General features: G+C 32.9%; 1 protein-coding gene across 3 annotated transcripts in view; it reads right to left on the bottom strand.

Annotated features, from left to right (window-relative positions):
- The window catches only part of LOC116339415 (potassium channel subfamily T member 2), a 174,927-nt gene that overhangs the window by 53,461 nt on the left and 95,736 nt on the right, over positions 1 to 25,730 (bottom strand). Inside the window, exon 3 of one of the 3 annotated variants that reach the window (XM_031765292.1) lies at positions 23,876 to 24,100. The exons of the other annotated variants lie outside the window; for them this stretch is intronic. Within the exon in view, the coding sequence (XP_031621152.1) occupies positions 23,876 to 24,099 (224 nt within the window). The 5' untranslated portion in view covers position 24,100. The remainder of the gene's footprint in view (positions 1 to 23,875; positions 24,101 to 25,730) is intronic. 3 annotated transcript variants of the gene reach the window in all.

The following is a 25,730-nucleotide window of genomic DNA, read 5'->3' as shown; positions in this document are numbered from 1 at the left end:
CAGAAGGCAAATGGGAATGGAACAGTTGACAATTTCACAGCGGAATATATTTAATATCCCCGTTACCGAATGAAAAAAAAAAAACAACATCTTGTGATCGAAATGCTCATTGGCATTTGATGAAGACTACAGAAGGCGGTTCTAACAGTTTTTATGATGGAAACTAAAGTAAAAACTTACATAACAATACAAACAGTATTGGTTTTATTTATTATTCCTTTCAAGATCGTACCTGAAATCGATGCCTCGATTTAGATGGAAGAAATCAGAATTTTTTCGTTTATGCATCTCAATATTGGATCGAATCAAATTTGTATTTCAAATCAATTATCACCACAATCATGATAAAATTTCACTTTTTTACAATCCAGTTTGAATGGAGTAAAAAAAAACTAGCACGAAATAAAATGAAAGAAACATTTACAGATTCCTCACATATAGAAACTGAATCGGACGATTGCAAGTTGCAAATGACACAGTTCGCTTTAAGAATTAATTGGATGTGTAAGCGTCAAGGTGGCAAAAGCATCATACATATTCAAATGTATGCAAATAACTTGTGCAGGCAGAATGTTAGCAATTTATATACGTGCAAAATGTAAGACAGTAATAGTGAGAACGATATTCGCTCGCGCAAACACATAGTTCATTATTTGTCTAGTTCTCTTGTGTTATAGAAAAGTGTCTCTAATGTGCAACTCTCATCTCGGTAGTACGAGTGAGCGACATGGGAAGTGAATAGGAAGATCAATATTTGAAAATCACAGAGGCGAAACGATTCTGATTTGTAGGCCTGCGAAAAAAATAAAACAGAACACACTGCATTCAAACAAACGATGCTCACAGAAGAATGTGCAAAAATGAATCAACAAAAACTCATACCATTTGCACGGTTTAATGATTCGATCTCTATTTTTAGAATTTTATTGAATTCAAACAAGAGAAATGTGAACGAGTTAGCGCAGCAACAGCAGCGCAAAGTTAACGAAAAAAAAGTGGTGGGGGTTGGGCATTTTTCACAAAAGGACTCTCTTTTGCCTTGGCGCTTAACGATTGCATTCGTGTTCATTTTTCTCACCGCCAGCGGAGAATTTCCTTTTTATACATATGAAAAAAAATTCTACAACATACACGAATTGACATATATATCGTATATTGTTGATTTAGCAAATGTGTTTCACATAAGCCATTTAAATTTACAAGCGAATGCTGAAACAAGTTTTTTTTTTCGTTGTATAAATTTATTTAAAATAAACTAAAATGTTTGCACCAAATTTGTGCAATATACAAACAGAGTGCCAATCAATGACGTTTTAAAGTTTCAACATGTTGGATTTGGTTTGCCGCAAACCCTACATACACTATGAAGAGTAAGTTTGGCGCACTTTGGTCGCAATCAAAAATAAAAGCATAACGCGTCAAATGGAAATTCAAGTGGAAATTCACATGAAAATCGACGAAAATGTAATAAAATGGACAGCAACGAGCAAACAACACAACACATTTTCACAGCTCGATTAAATTATTTACACTTCAATTAAATGAAGTGACAGAAGAACTAGTGGTTTTTGCGGTAGTTTTTATCGTTTAAAAAACATAAACCTGTTTTCAGTCAATCACAAATGATTCCATAAATATTTGCTGAAAAATTGGATGAAAAAATATTCATTTCACTGATGATGTGGTAAACGTTGCGGTTTCGGCAGCTTTTTTTTCATTTGAAATAAAAAGTAAGAAAACCAACATTCGATGACGAAAATTAACATCGAATTATAGCACATTTAAAATGAAAATGAAAAAAAGTGGTCTATTATATAATAAGTCATTTTCAAGAAATATGTGTTGGTAGTGTGTAAATATTTGTACAATATTTCATGGTTCTTTGATTCTTTTTAAATTGGAAATGTTTGAAAATGTCAAAAATGTATACTCTCAATGGACGTCAAATCAACTGTGTATTATTAGCACATAACATGGGCCATTGAAAACAGAAAATGTCTTTAATAAATGACAATTTAGTGTGTGTGGCATTTATTTTGGGTGGGGATGTTATATGGTAATGGTTCCAGGTGCAAAGCTTTTGCCATTAAATTCAAAGTTATGCACATTAAAAAGCGTTTTATGCAATGCACATACCCACTCATACACACTCACAAATACACATACAATAAATTTAACCGAGCACGTCATTTTTTTTTATTTTGGTTCAAAAAACATCATTTGAATTGTGAGTGATTGCCATAAAAGACTGTTGACGCTGCGTCTGACGCAATTGTGTACATATGAGAGAGAGAGAGAGAGAGAGAGAGAGAGGCAAAAACCAAAAAAGATCGTGAGAGGGAGCTTTTCAAATTGCACACATCACATATTCCACACTTTAACCTAGAGAAAGAAGAATGAGAAAGAAGGCTGCACAGCACATAACATTATTTATCGAAGTACTAGCAACTTTAGGAAAATAACAAATTGTATTTTTAATAAATCAATTTGAATACAATTTTCGTGCAGCATATGCCTATAGGTTGGTGCCACCTCACTACCTCACTTACAACTCTCTCTCTCTCTCTCTCTCTCTCTCTCTTTCTTTCTCTGTGTGTGTCCCTTTCTTACGCCATCCTTGTTCTGCATTTTGACTTACAAAGAATGCACCGCTCTGATGGCTTTTATATGTGATACAAACGTTATTTAATTATGTGTATGACTAAATGAATTTCATATACGTTCGCGCTTTCATATTTTTCATGCCCCAAAAAATATACACTTCAAAATTCGTGGCGAAATTGTTCTCATTTCACAAGAAAAATAGAAATGATTCAAATCTGGCTGTCGCCACCACCATCACCACCACTACATTTGTACAGCTCGCGATTATGTACATGTCTAGGCAAAGAATATTCTGTTTTGAAGTCAATGTGTAATCTGAATTTCATACATAATATATTCATGCAGGGTGTGTTTATTTTGATTTGGTTTTTTTTTTTATGTGACAGTCAAATCTTTTTACGAGAAGACTGAAGGATATATGAAAAACGGCCTAAGATGCTGTGACCGAAAAACAACAACAAATAATAAATAAAAACACATCAACAACGGAAAAAAGATATGGGAAGATTTTGTGTGAATTCGAATGTATATGTCATTGTTTGATTCATATTTTGTCATCAATTGAATGTTCAGTTCAGACATGAACAGCAAAAAAAAGTCAAATCAATCGCAGCAGGAAAAGTTGTGTGTTCAATAGATCCAAAAAAAAATGTTTGTTCTTTGTATTTTATGTTACTATTTCGACGAATCATGCAAGCACTAATGTGTCATTATTATCGTTGAATAACAGACTTGTCGAAAACGGTACAATGGAAAATGACATGACTTCTGGCTGCTCGTTGTTCTAGAAACAACCTTAATTCAGCCATTCTATGGGTGCGCACAGTTACTATTGCCTCACTTTGGTATTTGTTCCATTTGACATTGTGCAGTTTGATACCGGTTTAGCACATGTTCATCTCGGGCAATGTGTGAATGTTTTTCATATTGCATCAAAGTGGCTGAATGACAAAAATTATGTGTTGCGTGCCGAAGCAATGTCACCTACGCGTGAGTGACGTGCTTTCCGTGATTCTTCCCAATGAATTTACTGTCATTGCTTTGGCGAATTTGCTTCGCTTTGTACATTTTTCAACAAAACAAAAAACCATAATATATATTGGATATTTTGTGAGTAAGTAAACGACATCTTTCTCCGTTCCTAATTTACCTCGATATTGACTAAGCGCCAGTGTATCTTTTTTTTTATACATATATGTGTGTATGTACATGAAGGACATTTATTGTATTTCATTGCTTATTATTGTTGTGGTGTTTTGCAGGCGTTGTTTTACTCAATGCCTCGCTCTACAAGTACAAGATAATCAAATTATTCCTTATTACATTCAATATTGTTACAATACGTTTTTGGATACATTCGTCGCATTTGCACACTGCGAAAGAAATTCAACAAAACAGAACGGTATATCAGCTATCTGAATATCCGCTGATATTCTTAGACGCTGGTGCGTTCAGCCGTTAAATACAACGTAATATCGGTATGAAAACCATCAGAATGGGTTTTGTGCGAACATGGACTGTTCTTCTCCGGAGGTGGATTGAGAAAAATGAGGAGAAAAATAAAAAGGAAGAGAGAGGAAAAGCTTTTTTCTTCAAAAAAGAGGATCTCCTCCTCATTTCTTGCTTTCCATTCCACCACCTCAAAGGAATAGTCCCTGATTCTGTATACTTTTTACGTCGCTGCCGTCGAGGGGGTCCTCGTAAGAGTCAATTTAAAAGGGGTTCAGATCAAAATTGATGACCTTTTTTTAGGTCCTCAGTTTTCCGTCAAAAAACCATAGCCAATTTAAATAATTTGTTTCCGAAAAGTTGACAACCAAAACAGGGTCATGTTCTATGGTTTTTAGGGTTGCGAAAAATATTTTAGGCGGGTTTATCCGAACCCTCATCAATTCAAGAGCTGAGTACCAGCGACCGAGACTATCAGTGGCTATTCAGATAGCTGATATACTGCTTTGGAACAAAATATTATGTTTGTGTGTGCGATTCGTTTTACATTTCACATATGTGAGACAGAAGAAAAAACATGCACCACAAATAATATGATTTTAGTCACAGAAATCCTGACCTAGAACTTTTCCGAAACTTCTTTATCCAAAATAAACACATGGAATGGAGCGTCATTCCTTGTCAATTTTATTTCGAAACATAATTCGAGCAAAGTTAACGCAAATACCACAATAATCAGAAAGTATGACTGTTAGCTTAGTCAAAATGGATGGATGCTATACAAATTATACGCTATTATTTTGTTTCATATTGAAAGCGATCAATTCCCGACCAAATGCTCAACATCCATAAATATCGAAATTGGGCCAATATATATATAAAGAGAGATCTCGTCTTCTATTTCGAAACTTTTCTGTCTTTTTAACAGTTTTTGCTATTCATATGGCAACAACATGAGGTGAACAGTCGAAATTACCAAACATTTTGATTTAATTGAAAGCAAAATTGCTCACTTGTCACTTGTTGTTTGGTTGAGTGAGAAATTAATATGAAAAGAAAAGTGTATATAGAGACAATTATATCGGAATAGTTTAATTCAGCTTCAAATAAAATGGATAAGTTGGTGTTAATCAATGTGCGTCTTAGATTTGAGAAGGGTGTACCATCGATTTTGTGTGTGTGTTTTGACATTAAATAGCTAAGGCTTAACGATTATGGCATTGACAGAAAAACAAATTCAATCAGTTCGATGGTTAGACGATAACCAGATTTGACAAATGCTATTACAATGCTCTGCACAGAAAGAAAAAATTTCTTATTTTTAAATCAATTTTGGTAGATTTAATATAAAATCAACCAGCAACGAATTAAATTTACCATTTTTGACATCTCTGAGGCATATTTCTCAAAAGAGACTATCAGTTTAATAAGTTTTACCAATTGCTTCATTTCATTCACCAAATTCATGGGCAGTTGGTAAAACTTATTCAAAAAAATAGTCACTTTTGAAAAATATGCCTCAGAAATGTCAAAAATGGTAAATTTAATTCGTTGTTGGTTAATTTTATATTAAATCTACCAAAATTGAATTAAAAATACCAAATTTTTTCTTTCTGTGTGGTTGCACTTGAATTTTCGTCAAAACTAGGAGTTTTTCAACCCCCCGTCAACTGTTCTAATATATGTATTGTGTGAATATGGTATTAAATGAATGAATTTAGTTTGTGTTTAAGTGTTGATTCTGATATAGAGTCAGCATGAGAATATTTTTACAGCTTGCATAGCAATCACATGGTGGCCATTAAGTGTTATGATATATTGATGCGAGCCATAATCGTTTTATGGCACCTTCTCTGTGGGAATGTTAGTGATTGAAAGTAAAAGTGCCTATTTCACATTACCTATTCATTATTTGATGATCGCATTGGGTCAAATAATGCTCAATATTGTGTTGTGCACGATGCGCATGCATTTACTATGTGTTATCCACATAAAATCATTACTTCATCGATATTAGAGACATCAACGTTTGCCATATTTGCTCTATCGACACGGTTCGAATGAGCTAAAGTGCCAAAAAAATAAGCGTGCATAAATTATTCGATAGATCGGAGCATTGTAATATCGGAGGTAATATTAATTTCATTCGTTCCAATATTCAAGATTCATTGATCGCCCTCAAGAAAAAAGCACAAAATCAACGAAAACTACCCTTGTGGAAATATTTCGACTTCATAGCCGACTATAAATTGACTAATTTGGGACAAAAATGGCTGACAAAATGGCTGTATATGAAATTGACTTTTGTCAACTAAGTTGACTATAATCACTTTTAGTTAACTCTGAAACATAACCGACGATATTCGATTTCAATCATCTATTGGTAATTTTAACCGAATAAAAGTGATTAAATGTGACTTAATTTATAGTCAGTCAGTCATTTTTTTTCACAAGGGTATGAGATTGCTTAAACAAGTCTCAGAAAAACGGATGAAAATAGAATTGAAATGTGAAAAAAACCGGAATTCGGTGCAGCAGTGTAAATAAAATAATCGATGTTGCTTTTCCTCACATTATTCTCTTTCCATTTAGATCGGTCTATTTCATCCAGGCTAATGGTCTTGTATACTGGTATTAAGTGACGTATTTCAATTATCAACTTTCTATTGGATTTAATTTACCGTCATTCTCACTCTAACTGCCGTTTTTTTCTATTTTCATTATCGTCATCATCGACCAATTTCACACTCCAGCAAGTCGACGCCTGCTTTTGCTATTTATTCATTTGCCTATAATTTCACTTTGACACAATCGCCCATTTTTCCCCATTATATATGTGATTCGATTAAAAAAAATATTTTAATATAGAATATAAACTCGCCAATAATTATAATTATATATCGTGTCAATTATCGTTGGCCAGTATATTCCGTGAATTTAACCATATTTTTTTTCTATTTTGTTGCATGTTTTGATAGCATTGTGATATAAAAACATTATTTCGAATGAATATTTAGAGGGGAGAGATAAAAAAATGACGATATTTTTTCATTAAGTGAAAAAATACACTGAACAATTCACAGAAAAGTCTCAATAATTCTGTTTATATATCTTTTTTTGCACTCGCTCCCTCATTCTTTCGACGCTTTTGTCAATGCTAAAACCATAAAATACAGCGATTTCCAAATTGAACGGTTGAAGCTTCTAACGGTCTTTGGATATTTTTTTAAGGCGCTTCGCTTGTCAACTGCCACTCCAAACAATTAAAAATTTAATTCACAAAATTTGGAATTTTTTGCCTTTTTTTGTACATTTTGAATCCAGTTTAAAATCTAAATGGCATTTATGATTTGTTTCGAACCCTTATTTCCCTGCCAACAATTTGTTGGTCGGAACGAAAAAAAAAATCAATTTCGACAATGGGTTTAAGCTTACTTAAATATTTTTCAATACATATCACAAAGTTTATGATGAAATAATCTTGTAATGCTTCAAATGTAATTGATAAATAAAGGCGCGCATTTTATATACATGTATAAAGTGCGTCTTTTAATACAACTTTTTAGAAAGAACTGAGTTGTTGAGAATAAAAGTGAGAATAGATGAAGCGGAATTTTTTTTTGAGCACTGAATTGTATGTATTCCAACTTTTATTTAAAAAAAAAATCACCCAAAAGGTCAATCAATTTTCCAAACCAGCAAAACTCATATGTATCGTAAACAACAATGACGCAAACGTTTCTCTAGAAAAATCTCAAAATAAAATTATCATTGTATCCAAGAAATGAAAGCTTTGATATTGTTGCTCATCGAAATGAAATGAAATGCCAAAGTAAATGCAGAATGTATTAGTGTTGGCTGTCTCGTTAAATATGTAAATCGAATTACTTTTGTGATGGCCACTTTTCAATGATTATAAATGCAGTTCTTAAAATCAAAGTGGAACAATTGCCAAACATTTAACGGTTACCGTTGGTTCGAGACGGAAACCTAGTGCGACGGCAAAAAGCAAAGAATTCGTAAGTGCGAGAAAGAGACTGAGAGAGCGTAAGTAATTTGTACAAATCTCAAAGCGTATATAATTCGATTTGGGTAAATTGAAATGAAGTTAATATCGTTTTACTGATATAGATGGCTGATTCCATTTGCATTGGTAGTCATTATTCAAATTTGGTACTCATTCTCCGCATCGTAGGTGTTGACGAAAAATTGCTTCTTCTTTTTTGTTAATGAGTGAATTTCTGTGAAAACATAAAAATCCGAAAAAGTTTTAGTATTGAAGAAAGATGTTTGGTAACTTTCACTTTTCGCAGAAATTTATTTATGTAATACAAAAAGAGCCATTTTTCGTCAACACCTATGCTTCAGTTGCATTTGGCATGAGTAGCAATATTTTCACACAGTATGCTATCTAGAAGTTAGTTGCAGAAGATTTGAGAATAGAAGCAATAGAGAGAGAGGGAAAGAGTTATATAAGTCTATATAAGTATTTATTTTCGGCACACAGAATAAATTGGATTCTCGTTTATTTTAAGACCAAACATTTTTGCACATTTCAAAACGAATGAAAGATGAAGAGAGTGAAAGAGAAATTGAGTGAAAAATAGTCATTTCTAATATTTCCTCCGGCCTTTGATAAATAAAGCATATACCGGACGTTTTTGTCTATTTGCCACTGTCTTGAAATGCCATAGACACTTCAGTCTTCATACCGACCACCTGAATTCCAACTCAATCACAAAATGCCAAACTGCAGAAACAATTATCTGGGTAAAATTATTATTAATTTAAATTATAAATTAGCTGAACTTAATAGAATTTTAAATGAATTCGCTTCGCGTGCATAACAAAAAAAACGTTCAATTCTTGTATACATGCCAGCAATGAAAAATACTTCTTGCCACTTGTTCGCCCACCGTTCCAAATAGTAAATTGAATTAAATATTTTTTTTTGTTTCCTTGGATTTTTCAGAGACATTTTTGATCTAATTTTTAATCAATATATTAACTCGTTGAATATTTGTGGTGACGTCAAATATTATTGTGTTCAACTTTAAACTATTGTTTGATATTTAGACTTTTCAAAATACATTTCCGAGCAACGGAAATGTTCGATAAACATTGCTCGGTGAAAGTGGGTATAGATTTCATTGTATCAGTGATCAATCAATTAAATCAAGTTCAAATATCCGGAAATTCATACTTTATTTTAGTGGTCTGTTTCAAACAGAGTGTTTACCGGTCAGTTATATTCGCCCACATTTTCCAATTATCCGATTGAAATTCGTCGAATTTCATATTGCAAAAAAAAAAACATCAATAAATTTAAGGATCGTTTCAAGTGTTTTTTTCCGTTCTGCTGCATTTATATTTCTATTGAATACATCGAGAATAGAGTAGCGCTTATAGCTGACTCAGCTGAGTAATGTCTGAATAAAAACATGCTCTCCTCTCGATATTTTCAATAGATTTATAATTTCATATTTTTTTATAAACACTTAGCATGGCTTATTTTTCGCGCACTTTTGCTCTCTCTATGTTTTATTCATGTAATTCTCAATCGCAAATATTATTCATTTCAAATGTGTGTGAAATTGAGATGCGCAACGCAATAAATTCAAAGCTTCAACCGAACTAAATATTCGGATGAAAGAGAAACTAAGTGAATGAGACAAAGAGATATAAGCCTAAAGAACATACATTTACGTATTTGATGCGATGTGTGTACAGTGTACACAGTCCATACTCAAGTTCGATCAAAATTGATGCGATTGACTTTTATGTTTACATTTTCCTTAGCCAGAGGTCAACTGTTATGCCAACCACTGATCCATTTCAAATATTATTAAATGGAAATTGGAAGGCGGCCTTTTAATCTTTGTTATCTATATATTTTGAATTAAATGGTACTTTGGTACTTTTCGATTTGAAAAGCGTTTCGCTTTACCGGGCTCAAAATGAATGAAAAATAAAAATATATACTGTGTGATGAATTAAGTGAAAAGGGAACATTTATGGAAACGAGAGAGAGAGAAAAAAACGACATCATCATGAGATGATGGTGCTGGTATTCATTTCCTTGCATGCAACTATACATGATTTACGAGAAAACAGCATAAAGTTCGTTTTTACTGCGAGAGCGATGTGCGCCCGGTTTTCGGTTAAATGAAATAAGTTTTTGGAGTACTTTGTATGATGCTAATGGTTTGAATTCAGTCTCAATTTTCGGTTTGATTCACGTGTGTTTTGTTTGTGTTTGTGTGTGATTTTGCCACTTGAGTGTCAAAACTGAAAGAAACGCTTCAAGTTGATCGAACACACAACATTTCTTATTTTTCCATCATTGGGCTGGCGAGATGATTGGATTCTTAGTTTGTTCGTTCGTTTGCTTGCTCCTTTCCCACCACTCTCTCTCTCTCTCTCTCTCTCTCTCTCTCTCTCTCTCTCTCTCTCTATTCAATCACTGGCTATGTTCCGATATTTCGATATGCATTACTCAAATGCAATATACTTGTGATATGCCGTTCAATATTTTCGTCTATCATTCAAGCCACTAAACGATATATGAAATAACCAATTCAAACTTAACATCGGCTGAACGATGCGAGCCAAAAAAAATGTATGAAGTGGGAACATAGTATGCTGTTGCAATATGAAAGACGCCGTGATAAAAGTATGTAAGTGGTTAAGTTGAAAGTACTTTCGGAGTCCATGAATGACAAAACTTGCAAACAATTGATGAGCGATTGACGCAACAAAAAAACCGACAAACAAAAATTTGAACAGCACAAAAAAATATAATACAAGAAACGATGACGCATATGACAGATTTCAGGTTTGCACAATTTGAGAAAGAGCACAAAACTGGGTTTTGGTGAATGTTTTTTTTTGTAATTATATATCCATATATCAGCCGCGGATACAATGAGCTTTGACAAAGCATATGATATTATCGATAACAAAAAAAAAAAAAAAATTCACCAACTTGTAAGGGAATAATGAATTTGACTATTCATCGTATTTTTTTGGGCATGCAACAAAGCGGAAGAATATGGAGCGAGGAAAAAATGGTTCTCGAGCCAACCTTTGTAAAAGTGTACAAGATATTGGCGAAAGTGTACAAACTCAGAGCCATTTCAATTGTAGACTGTATAAGAGCAAAATATGTAGAACACAACAGGGAATAAGAAAAGTTTTGCAAATTGATTTTATAATCGATATAAACATCGAATATATTGAACAAACGAATTTCATTAAGAGTATCGATAAATTTCGGGATAAGGTGATTGTACCTGTCCAAAAACTAAAAATTTTCAAAAAATAATCATCCATTTATAAGATTCCATCGACATGCTAATGATATTAGAAGTGCGTTTTAAAATGAATTGATTTATTTCGTGTGTGTTGCTCACATCAACATCGACTTTGTTATTATTTTGAGTGTTTTATTCCAATTGTTTATCTTTTGTATAATAAATTTTCCACATAATCCATTTTTTTTTTGATCAATATTTGTCTTTCAAAACGAGACAGTAGAGAAAATGCATTATCGAACGTTTACGGCGAAAAATAAATAATCGGCGATTCGATACCAATCATCAGTTGGGCCAAATCGCAACCGCGTATTTTATGTGTGTGGGCTTTTATTCGAATTTTCATATTTTAAATCGAAATTTTTTTTTCAACTGAAATTTGAATCGCTCAAAATGGAGATTTGTAGAAGAAGAAGAAAAAATTGCTCGAGGTCAAGTATGACTATAACGAAGCCAGACAGATATCAGTCGGATATATCGGCTATCTGACGTCGGCTACTGAAATTGAAAGAGAAAGATGTTACGAGGAATGGATCTTCAATTCTGAGATAAAGTTCTACGTTATTAACGATACAAACAATTATTCAATTTCAATTTCAAATCGAAAAACAATGTTGGTTGTAATTTTATCAAATTTTGAACAAAAAAACAGCTCTTTAAATTCAAAATGGCTTGAGTCGAATTTTGGCAACAAAAAAAAACCTGTGTATAAGTCCCATGTCATTTGCATGTTACCGAATCCTCTGATGATATCACAGTAGATATGTCATCAAAGACGGCGGAAACCGTATTCGAATACGGCATACACTTGGCGATAACAAAATTTTGGCAATGTATATCAATTCTTTGTTTGTCCATAATTTATCAATATGTCAAGTTGAGACAATATGCATAAAACATTGAATACGGAAACAACACGAAGTTTAATGGTTATTATCAATTTGTTTCGTTGTCACTCATATATTTGCATTGTTAACCATTTATTTTTGCATCACAGCCACTATAATGCGAACCATCGTTCAAGAAAGTTTGAATTATTATTTGATTCCCTGTAGATAAATGGAAACACAATTCCCCAGCATTATACATTTTAAATTCATTTCCGTTTTTTTTGCAACAAAAACGCTGATTACATTCGACAGCCGGAAGTATTATGTATCTGTTTAATTAACACTCAATTCGGGGGAAAAAAAAAATCAAAAATGGAAATATTTGGCGGTTTTCACTTCAAAAAAAATGATGATGAATTTTTCATTTCATAATGAATTCCATTTTTCTCATTAAATATGCTAATTGACATTTAAATCGATGAACGAACAATAAATAAACGAAGAAAAATTCAACATTTCCCACTCAATGTAAAATTCGATCAAGTGAAAATAATTCGGAATAATTGTTCTGAATTCGCTCATGATTCGCTTTTTATATTTTTGTTTACGATTTATATATTTTGTGTGTTTACAAAGTTTGTGGCGGTTTGATAACATTGCTACAGAACCGCCGCGGACACAAGTTGTGATTTCATTTTCCACGTACGGGGCAGCTTTGAAATAATTTATGGCTTATTTATTTACTATATATGCGTCCAATCATCAAAAAAAAAAAAACAATAACATCCACTGTGACGAATTGTATTCAACTGTTCATTCCCATTTTGTTCTTCTTAGTTTTTGTGTTTGATAATCGGCCTGTGAATCTTTTTTGCGTTTGTAATATCATAAACATTATCAACATGATAACATGATATCACACATAATGAACTTGACTCAATATCTGGGTCAAATCAATATACAATTACTCGAAAATTATTTCCTTTCATCATATTTATTTATTTATCATCAATGTTTTGCTTTCAAACCTAATTCAGTTGCGTATCGAATTTATTGCCTTTTCAAAGCAAATTCATGTATTTATCATATTTTTTTTCTTATTAATTTGTTATTAATTAGCAAAATGATCCTTGTCTGGATCATTTAATTTTGAATTACACGATAATAGAAAAAAAATGTTTTTTTTTTGTTTTGCATTAAAAAAAAGAAGAGGTGATCACAACTATTTAAAATCGCTTCCGAATTTTTAGTTAAATTAAAATGAATTTATTTAATTGAAGATCTGCGCAAATTTAATATTGTCATTTTGTAAATAATTTTTTTATTTTGACAAAAAAAAAACTGTAAAATTCACTTTTAATCTACAACAACCAAATTTGCCCAATTACCCATTTTTTATTTATTTAAAAAAAGAAAAAAGCGCATATTTACACACACACACACACACACGCAAATTCACACCCAAATGATTTGAAATAAAATATTTGGAATAATTTTTTTTTGCTTTGCTGAAATATCAATTATTTTAAAGTGTTGCAGTTTATTTTATAACGGCGTTGTAGCGATTTCGAAACGAATAATTTGTTTGTTTTCTTTTTTGAATTGACTAACGTATAAAAAAATATATGTATGTATATGTATAAAAACAACTTCGCGCCACGACGTCCTAATACAGACTAAAAAGTTTCATTTTCATTTGGCAAAAGCATTCTTATCGAATGCGAAGCGAGCAGCTGGCTTGATGATTGTTGGGAATTGAGAATTCGAGAACGAGAGACACACGAACAACAAGAAAGAAGGTATCCGCATTGATATGAAACCGTTTTACGTTTGGAATATACACACAACATACCAAGCCGAAATAACAATGCTTCGCAAGCGCAACAGACGCGGCATATATATATACACAGTGAGCAGCGGTCACACGTCACTCCACCATCACAGTGAAAAATGAACCTGAAAAATATAAAAAAACACACGACTCATTCTGTGTCCCATACGCGCGTTTCAATATGTGCTGGCACTGCTATATCTTTCGTCCTTTCGTTCGTTCCTTCGTTCGTTGATTCGTTTTCGTTGAATTCGATGAGATTCAAATTCAAGCGGCTAACTGTATGAGCCGTTTATCCCTTACATTATGAACGAACAAGATAAAGAACGAGAGAGAGAGACAGAGAGAGAAGGATCATCAGAGTAACGCGCAAACAAACCGTTCATTGAGCGTCATTTCAAATGTCGCTTGTTTTGCGAACAAGCGATAAAGTGACGAAATGGTTTTGATTCGATAAAATAGAAAATCGATGCTTTATGTTTTACAACGTTTCAAAATCAAATCTCGTCAACAAAATACCGCTAACAAATGAGCTAATGCGCAGAAAAACCAAATCAGTACTATTTTCACAGTCAACTTTATGATAAATGCTAATTCAATCATTATGATATTCATTGTGGTTGGAATATTATTTAAAACATAAATAGACATACACATAATGGCAATTTTACCACAAATGATAAACATAATCATTTGGTTGGCAGAGAATAAAAATGGGATTACAGATGTGGTACTTGAAAATTTGTAGACAGGAAATATTAAAAAAGACCTAAAATTGAAGATTCACCGCATATTCCGTTGCTTCTGACCAAGGGTCCGAATTTTTACATATTTATTTGGCGTTTGAAATAAATGGACTGTGTTTTCGTTTGAAATGCGATTTTTTCCTCAAGACATAAGAGGTTTATATTTAGTTGAGATTCAGACGGTATATTAAACAATCGATAAATGCAATTGTCAGAATCTTGACTCAGGAACTCGTCCACTTTACAGAAGAGACAACAAAGATCAATTCACATTTTTTTTCATCAATAGCATCATGATCAAAAAGTGAACGGAAGCTTAATTGATACTTCTGTGAGAAGTTCTCACTACATCTATTATTGTTTGACAAGTGTGTATATTCGATATGATTCACTCTATTGCCATGCAATTGAGAAATGCATTGATTTACTAACTGTCTACGTTACTTTATCTCACAAAAGTGCTTAACAAAGCGTTGTGTTTGTTTGTTGTGTAATCGATGTCAAAAATGTGAAGAAGAGAGCTTTTGAATTCTTCATTAGTACTCCAGATCCATCGAATACACTTAAATTCTCTGTCGCTCTCTTCCATTTTCCTTTTATTTTTCACCATTTTTTTTTTTTCGTTCTCTGTCCCTCTCTCGTAATTTCTCTTCTATATTATTCTCATATTTCGGAGTAATATAGTATTCTCATCGAAACCATACCATTCCATTAAGATCAATTTTTGTCAGATTCTTCAATGGTATGCTCTATATGCAGAGCATTAGAAACAGAGCGCAACAGCAGCCGCAATAAAATACGAACCCGTCTCATTTCAACCCTTCCATAGCAAGCAGCGGCAACAGCAAACTTTTATATGGCAACAAGAAATGTACGGAACGAGTGAGAGAAAAAAAAGCACGAGTGATCTGAAAAGAAGTTGAAGAAGAAGCGACCATCGTAAAAAAGAATTTGTAACGAAATGTGACGTACAACAATAAATATGTTGTCAAGTGTGTATGTGCTTAAAGCGCGTCGTTTGTACCACTTACAATGAGATGATACAATGCTTCATCACAACTTTACAACGAAGAAGAGAAAAAAAAACAGCAACAACACGAGAGAAAGCATGGCGAGAAATTGTTTGGATGATTGTTGTTGTATGTATCTGTGCATTGCATGTTATGCTGCCTTTGCGTGCTAGCGCTGATGTTTTTTGGTTCGGTTCAATGAAAACGCATTTTTTTCTTCTCGCTGTTGCTGTTGAAGTGAGAGTGAACATTCGTTTAAATCGCTTTTATCATAGATCACACCGTACACATTCATTTAACAACATAATTTTTCACATCGTTTATTTGGTATATGTGTGTGTATGTTATTTTGCAATTGATATTATTGCTATTATTGTATTTAGTTCATTCATCTCGTTCGCATCTTCATCCAATTCTTTACCCCATTCCCAACCAGATATTTTGTATATGTGTGTGTTCGGCTAGTACCGGTTATACAGCAACAAAACGTTTCAAGCAAGTAGTTTATTATTATTAAAGTCCTTTAGAATATTTGGTTCGTTATTTTTTCTAGCTCTCTTCCTCTTTTAACCGATTCGTGCGCTTTTGCATCATCACACAAATTCGTCTCTATCAAAATGCGATGGCCAATTTCATGGCTGCGTTTCAAGATATTGTTGTATACATACACACAGGGGGAGAGAGAGAGAGAGAGAGAGAGAGAGAGAGAGAGAGAGAGAGAGATAGAGCGAGACACTACTTAATTTGGATGGACGAAAAACAACAATGCTTGTCATTGTGATTGCTGGTGGATATTGTCTGTGTGAGTGACACACAAGCTAGAGCGCTATAGTGAGTGTGTTATATGCGTTTAGTTTCTTTTTTTTATCGCATGTTCGATTACAATAAATGCACATTCAACATAAACATTCGGATTAAGACAATGTGCAATCATAAAATGTGAAAATGAACGATACAATCGCTTACATTCACTGTGTTTTTTATTTTCTCTCTCTCTCTTTCCCTCTCGATATATTTTTGTTGTTGCCCATTTATGTTATTTTATACGATGTTGGTAATGTATGATTTTGGATTTGAAGATGTAAAAGAATGTCATGGGTCCATTTTATGGGAACAAAGCGCTTAAATTGTGTTCCGATTATTATTATTGATAATACGTGCTGAAATGAATAATGATGGCAATAAATTTGGTGGGGAGATAAAAAAAATCAAAACAGCACGCGCATTTTTTTTCTCCCCACTCAAACGACGAGAAATGTAATCGATGTGAGAAATTGAGTCACTTTGCCTTTCGCCGAATTTTAAATTGACTAAAATGGAATTTTGAACATAGAAACACAATAGTGCTGGAAAATGTGAAACTAATTTTAAAAATTGAATAAATTCATTTTAGTTCACGTAAATTGTATTGAGCTTATGGTCGAAATGTTATTGATTATACCGCTTTAATGAAACCAATCAGCTTAAATATTGGTTTGCATACGTGTATGAATTTGCATCACAATTCACCAATACTGAATAGTAAATATACATAGATGCAATTTTTACATAAAGCTAATTCAAAATTTAAATTCCAGAAATAAATCCCCATCGTTTATTTAGCATTGCATGAATGTTTTTGTTCATTCTTCGATATTTTGTTGTGGTGGTTTGTGTGTGTGTGTGTGTTTTAAATCACTATATCTTTATAATATTTTGTGCCGCATTCTCCAGTCCGGTGATTTGTGTCTATTTGAAATGAGATTTTGCATTGCAAATCGATGGAAATTGTGGCAATCGAACACGTTCTCATTCCCATTCAAGTATGACCACTATGTCACGACGCGACAGTTATATAAACAGGAATATACAGTCAAATGCATACACTGAGCCACTGCATTCAAATCATGTTGAAAGCGGGCGGGGGGTATGAGGTTAATTTGGCGATTTGCACTGTAGCCGTTCAGCATTGTGTCTGACATTGATGCTTGTCTATTTGAATTTTGTATAAGCACAACGTGTCAGCCAAAGGGCACACACACACAGTCAGAGTGAACTTTACGTTCATTGATTTCCATTCTTTCACTTCAGTTGCTTGAAAACTTGATCAACATTATTATTTCTGCTACACTTATTTCCCTTCATCTCATTTCATTCATCCGGATTATTTTTCATTTATTTATTTCTCTTTCAAAGCTTGTTGTTATACATATTCAATATTTCGTCGCTCTTATTTCTCTGAATCTATATATGCAGTTTTTTGTGTTCATAGCGATGTTTTGCTCTCTTGTTTTTCGTCGTTTGAAACTCTCTCACAACCGATCCGGTCTTTTAGCTTTTTATTGTTGTTGCATAAGTGTTGTGTTTGTATAAAGCAGAATGGTAGGACGTTGAGCGAGATGGTTGTATTCTTTAAATCTATTTATAAGCTAGATTTTGAAGAATTACAGATAAAAAGTGATAGGCATTTCAACAGATGCAATTCATCCATATTCTCGACAATTTTGTCAACTGAACCGCATACAATCCAATTCAAATGTATAACATTCTTAAACTTGTCTTTTTTCGGTTGACATATTGTGCTCTTTTTTCTCAACAGAATCAAACTATATTTGAAATTTTGTGCTTTCGTCATCGTCAGATTCGTCTATATCATCTCGTTTTTTGGCATTCTATTTTTAGAACACAAGAGGATTATTTTTATCACTTAATTTTCGTCACGTTCACATTCATCGTTACGGATGCATACGCCTAAGTCATGCAATCCGATATATAGAATGAATTTAAGATAAAAGCATCAATGTTGACCATAACTTTGTTGATTTTAATCTAGTAGTAATCCGTTTAGTGCGCCATAAATAATACGATCACCGAAAACCGAAGTGAATGAGACACAAAAAGAGAAATGCATACAAAAGTGACGAATGTTCGTTTAACCCCAAACGAGACGCATCTGTCTGCACGAGTGTTTTTTTCTTCAAATGCATACTTTTTTTACAATACGTTTGCATTGCTGATGTTCAATACTAGATATGAGTGAGAGAAGTACAATATGTGTGATTTGAATTGAGCTAATTGTACAATACATGTTTCCACCAAGATATTCGTGCACGAAGTCATTTAAAAACGTCTTGAATAAGAATTGGTTTTTTGATGAAGAGTTGGATTTTTGCTTGGATTTAAATGTGCATAAAATGTGATAAGTACACTTTAAGCAGTGTCACAATGCTTAAAGCACATGGAATACATTGCGTGCATCGCACTTCAGAATATATTTTATTATTTAAAAAAATGTTGCTATCTGCGGCCTGTATTGTCATTTTTTTCCCCGTAAATAATTTGTTACAATTATGAATAAGCTGAGTAAAAAATTAATGTCACAAGTTTATCGATCCACTTACATGTCTTAACATATTTTCACCTTCGCTTATTTATCTTTCTTTGTATTTATTCAAATGAAATTGAGCAATTTGTGAGCAAACGATAAAAATATCAGTGCACCTTGTACCCGTTACACATGCAAATATGGTATGGTGACACATAAAATATGCTGGCATATGTTAGTAAATAAAGGTTAAGTGTACTATGGTTATACATGTGAATTGTAAAAATGCGGAAATGCGGATATAAAGCAATTGACAAGGGGCTTCTCACTAGAATTTTAAATGTCGATTTCTTTTACATTAACACAAATTTAAAATTATCTAAAATTCCAAAAAAATAGAACTTCTCGAAAATTTGACATTTTTCTTTAAATTCATAAAAATCTTTTAAAATTCGTATAAACTTACGAAAACTCATGAAAATTTGTAGAAATTTGCAAAATATTTATAAAGTTTGACGAATTTCTACAAATTTCCGCGAATTTCAGCAAATTTTCACGAATTTTTAATCAAGTTTAAAGCTTTTGCAATAGAAACGTTAAAAAAGAAATGGAAATTAAATGACAAAAAACACTAAATTGCTGGATCAATTTTTATTCTTTTTCAAATGGGCTAACTAAACACAACGATTATCAACCGAATGCTTACAATTTCATTATCAACATCGCTTTCACGAAAACCTGCCAAAAGGAAAGTGCTTTCACTTCAGGGTGCACTTACAACAACTCTGCGTAATTACGTAGAAAAAGCGTAAACCATTTCATATCCGAGGTTCTATAGTAGCCCAAAGTAAATACCACAAAAGCAAAAGAAAAAAAATGCCAAACCGCACGCTCATCGGCTCAGAATATTTAGCAAATACTATAGTCATAACAAACATAAAATTATGCTTTGTAAATAATTTAATTAGATGAAAATGTGTATGAGACACTGCAAAATGCACGGATGTGTGTGTGTGTGAAAGAGAAATATAGAGCATTACAATAAACGAGCTTCCGCGGTGAAAGCAGTATTGAAACATGATTGAAATTTATTAGGCATACATTATTACATTTGCTAGCCACAATGCTTGTTGTTGTGTATACTTTTTTATTACAATTATTGGGACACGTATGTAATAGCACGTGGATGTCCACATTTACTGTTTGATTGTGTGTTTGTTCATATGTTCTTCAAAAATAAGAATGCCACCGCAAAGCATGCAGTAAAATCGTGGCATAAGCACTGAGAGCTGAGCATACTAAGTGTAAGTGATGCATGCTTAATATGATTCGCTATTTGATTTGATCGCGTGTGTAAGAAGGGGTGCGTGTGTATGTGTTTATGTTTTCTTTTTGTCACATAACTCGTTTCGTCGTTACTCTTTTTTTTCGTTTCTCGTTGCTGTTTACAATCGCTCGGCAGTTAATGGTGTAATCATCCTTTTCATTTTGCGTTGGCGCGAAGTGAATACCGCACACATGTTGTTTGATTCTATGCCACTAACCTTTCACATTTTATTTTACCGTCTGGGAGCATCTCTATCCCTCTCTTTCTCTGTTTACCAAAACGTTCAATTGCATCGCAGGCTTTGCGTATGTTTTTCACATTTCATTATCCACTTTACATTTTTGATAAGTGTTTATATTTGTTTGTATATCGTTTATTTTTAGTTTAGATGCTCCATTTTTGCGCCATTTGTCTCCATCTGTTTTTTGATCCTTTATCACACACCATATACGTACAGAATCGGTGTGAAATTGAACCAAATAAATAGTTCAAAGTAAGCATTTGCCAAGTAAGCATGCGTGGATTTAAATATTTTTGTAGTGGATTTGTTGGGTACGGTTGTTCACACATTATTTCAATGCATTCAAAGCTCAAGGTATCAAATGAACTTTGATGAGAGATCAAAACCCAGCACAACTTAAATTTGAAAATTTTGGCATACTTTCTAAACACATGTCCAAAAATGGTGAGAGAAAAAAAAAAGAATTTTGTTATAAGGATCCAAATTAAACACATTCCACTCTTTAAACACATTTTATGCTTATGGGTGAGTTGACACTTTTGCTCTTTCGTTCGAAACACACATTTTTTTCTATTTTAGAGTAAAAAAAACTTTGGTAGCATGGTGCGTACCAATTTCTTTGCACGAGCGTGTGTGAATTGTTGCTGCCTGACGCCGTCAATGCCGAATTATTAAATATGCGTCTGTTAAGATAACAAAGGATTGGCATGGGTTATACTATAAAACAATGAACATTTTTCCACTTATCTAACAAAAACTTATTATTTATGCGAGAACAAAGAGACTACAACAACATATGTTCCAATAATATTCACAGCGCCTTGCAATCGCAAACATTAATTTTACGATGGGAGAAAAGAGCGACAAGCAAAATTGTGAGGCGTGTAGGTGCAAAGCTTACCGGTTCACATTCTCGTAAATATGACATTATCCGACTATAAATTTCAGTTGCGTTTCGATATGGCATTTACCAATAAGACGGGTGTGTGTATATGCTCAACGCATATTATTTGTTTGATGAAAAGATAACAGTTGGAAGCAAAGAGAAATATATGGACGTTGAAGCCAAATAACACACACACACGAGAATAAAAATGAGGTTTAGCCTTTTATATCTCGGATATTAACGAGACGAATTTAGAAGTATCATAATGAATAAAAGAGAAATATAACAAGTAATTGAAAAAAAAAATTAAGGAATATATACTTTTATGAAAGTAATGCACCTTAGACATTCTGTATGAATGAACGATTGACCATTTACGCCTAGATTTACGCAATAAAATACTTTTATTTTCGCAAATCCTTTGGCAACAAAACTGTCATTGAAACGAAAAATTATTCTCAATTTTGCAGGTGAGACTTTCAGCAATGTTTTGAAGTAAAAGTATGTCAAGTGTGTAAATTAACACCTTTGAACATTTTCACTTGCAATTCCAAAGGTTTATTGACATTTATCGCTTGATCGATTATGTCACACAACTTTTATGTTTACTTCTAACACGCACATGTGCGTTTCCAATAAAAGAATAAATCGGATGTTTTACGTTATAAATCATACTTGATCAAGGTAGATTATTTAAAAGGTCTTCAATTTTCGGATCGAAAACTTTAGCAAAATGAAAGAATTTTCTGCTGTTCGTTTTTAATCGAAATCCAAATATTTTCAATTATTTCGTCGTTTTTATATCGTCGTTTTTTATTTTAAAAAAATGAATTTGAAATGTAGTTGGCTCCGGAATCGTTGAAGCGTAAAAATCTGCACTGCAGAAATCATTACAAACAGGTCAACTGTTCATTAAATATCATTGACAGAACAACCACATTAATGGTAAACAAATTTTATGCATTTTCACTTCCTCGTTAAGAGGTTTCGCAACTCAAATATTGAATGGATAACTGTCATCTCACAATAAGAAAATTACTTTTTTGTTTCTTTGCAACGCTATTCCAAATTTTCAGTAAAAACAATCAACAACTTTAAAAATCCCCTCAAATTATGGATGGCGCTGCAAAATTCGTTTCATGGAGATTATCGCCGAATTATCAAACATACACATGGGCAATCACATTAAGAACCAATGACGATATAAAAACAAAGGAAAACCTGATATCCGCTGTTGATTCATGTCGATTCATGTGCATGTGCAATGGCATGGATGTGATTTTGTTTTTAACAAACGAATTGTGAATGTATTGGCATTTATTTTGATGTGACTTTATAAATTAACGCAAATTAATTCGAATGAAAAGTGGGCCAACACACAATATCATCAGTTCCACTCTTAATCAATGTCTACATTTCATCGTAAATAATGAGCCAATCAGTTTTGTTTGAACGGATTTATTGGCTTATACTGTGGTTATGATCAAATATATGTTTTTGTTGCGATTCTGTTTTATCATTAGAACCAAACATCATATTGATTCAATCATACATTGTCGATTGATATAACATGCTGTTTCACATTCAAACTGATTCTGATATGAATTCACTCATTCTCCTTTCTTTTTCATTGACCTAAGGAACGTTGTTCACCTCATCAATAGCCACCAGCAATATGCACCATTATAACTACCTATCTCGAAATCGAATGACGCAATAAAACAATTTCACAACTCGTAAAAACATAATAAAATGGATTGGTGTGTTTCATTTGTGTCGAATCGTGTGCAGTTCATTGATTGGCTTTGTGTCATGCATATCGTATCGTATGTATATTGAATGTTCTTCAACGGCGACCATTCGTGTCGTTCAGTCGGTTACAATGAGTAAAGTTTTTCCTTTTTTCTGTTGTTTTGTTTTATTAACATCGACAAGTGTGATGATTGTCTCTTCTCTGTCTCTTCAGCTGTATATTACTTTGACGCGGGTACAATATTGAAACTACACAACACAATACACATGCACACTAAAATCTGATTCGATTAAAGTCTGACTTCATTTCTATTCCTTTTTTTTATTGTTTTACATAATAAAAACGGTCGCAATCAAACCAATTTTTTGCTGTTGTTTAACTTTATCTTTTTTTTACCTGATATTGGATCCGATACATTTATTGAATGAGATGTAAATGAGATATTGAGACGAATCCAATTGGATTTTCTTCATTCAATTTGGAATGTTAAAAAAAATGCATCTAAAAGCTTGCTAATTGAATAATGCGAAGCAAAGTGTGGCGATTGTGCTATATGGAAAATGTAAATGTTTTATAAATACCTTGGAATTTGTAAAGCAATTTCATCTAAACTATCGGATGGTTTAATGGGCGTTTTTTCAAATAGCCGCGACGGGGCTAATGTTAAATGACCGGTTGTATCGCTATCACTACGAAATATTCGGGCACCACGACGTTGTCGTTGGCGTTGCTGTTGTACCGATTTTTTTCGCTTATTCTCCTGTTCACGTTGTAAATTATGCAAACGAAAGAAAAACATCGACATTCTGCTAATTGACGATTGATTTGATGATCGTGTCGATATATTTGAATCCAATGATTCCGTTGTGGATGCAATTGTGGTCGTTGATGATTGTTGTTTCAACGATGGCGGCGGCGATGGATATTGTTGTGTTTCCAATTGGTTTAACGGTGGTCGTTCGGATTGGAGTGTATTGTGTCGTCGTTGTTGTCGTCGTCGTCGTCGTTGTTCGTATTGGTGTTGTTCAATCGCATACATCATTGATTGATTGGTTGCGACATGGATTGACAATTTTCGTGTTCGTCCGATATCCGTTTTGTTGAGATCATTTGAATTTAGGTGTATTTGTGGTATGTTCATTATATGTAAATTTTGGTGTGTGTTTTGGAAAGTTTTGTGTGCGATTTTTGAACAGTTTGGTTTTGTTTTATATTGTGAAGTGGTTTTTTATCGTTTTTCGGTTTACATGATGTCATAACGGAAACATGAGTGTAAAAAAATAGTTGTCATTTAATGATTAGATAGATTACTTTATTGTGTTGTTGAACAATTGAAACCGTTTCATTTTTTTTTATCTATAGTAAAAAAATAATTTTTGTTGAGTTGGAAGAAGGAGATGGATCAAGGAGAGAAAAAAAAGAAACAAAAACAAATTAAGAAGAAAGAAGGCAAAAAAGCGAAAAGATAAATTTATTAATAAAAATGTAAATAAGCAAAACAAATGAGATTTGATGGAGAAGGCGACCAAATACTAACAGATATACATATACAGAATTACCAAGCGAAAAAAAAAATATATTAAAAAAGACACAGACAAAAATGCAAATTAAAATAAATTACACACATTTTATCACTTGAATTCTCGTTCATGGATGTCATTACATGTTTTAAGCCGAAGCAAATGCATAAATTGACATGAAATTCTACAAGCTTTTTTTATTCAACCGCGCAGAGTATTATCTTCCTCTCATGTTAAGTGAAAGAATATATAGGCATTGATTAATTGGATGTTGTTGTAACTTAATCAAAATTAATGTCGAATGAAATGTGAAGAAAAAGCTTTTAAAAACAGGACTTTTATTTCCAGTATATTATTACAAAATTTCTTTTTTCCAAATTTCATTCGAGAAAATTCCCAAATTTTGAGTGTTGAAAAAAATGTTAATGATGAGATTTGGTCTTTGGGTAAGATATAGAGATTTTTTTGGTACTGCTGTCGTTGTGTGAAAAAGCTTTTATGTGGGGTAAAAACTACAATTCAAACGCATACCGCCATCTGTACAAAAATGGAAAAAGTTTCATTAGCTTTGCGAATGGTGGTGTTATTTGCTTTTGCTTCTATCCATTTTTCTAGGTTTTGGCTACCACAAATGCTGCTTTGTCATAAAGAAAAACCGTTAATTTTCAACCGTTATAAAAACGATTTTTCAAAACCAACAATACAAAAAGCAGGATGGCCAAAGCTTAATCCATCGCTTAGAAACTCTTTTTCTCGATTTCAACATTTTTTTTCGACTTCAACGTTGTTTACCAAAGATTATCCCATTTTAAGAGTATATTGTGATTTTACTGTTTATTTTTTGTATAAATTGAATCATTTGCATTAATTCAATCACTGAGATATTTGATTGACATATTTAATGATTGGAATAAAC

The sequence above is a fragment of the Contarinia nasturtii genome, unplaced genomic scaffold (genome assembly GCF_009176525.2).
Source record: "Contarinia nasturtii isolate CC-2019 unplaced genomic scaffold, AAFC_CNas_1.1 Cnas_scaffold_129, whole genome shotgun sequence".
Lineage (NCBI taxonomy): Eukaryota > Metazoa > Arthropoda > Insecta > Diptera > Cecidomyiidae > Contarinia > Contarinia nasturtii.
The sequence above is the reverse complement of the archived record's forward strand: the minus strand, read 5'-3'. Positions and strand labels throughout refer to the sequence as shown.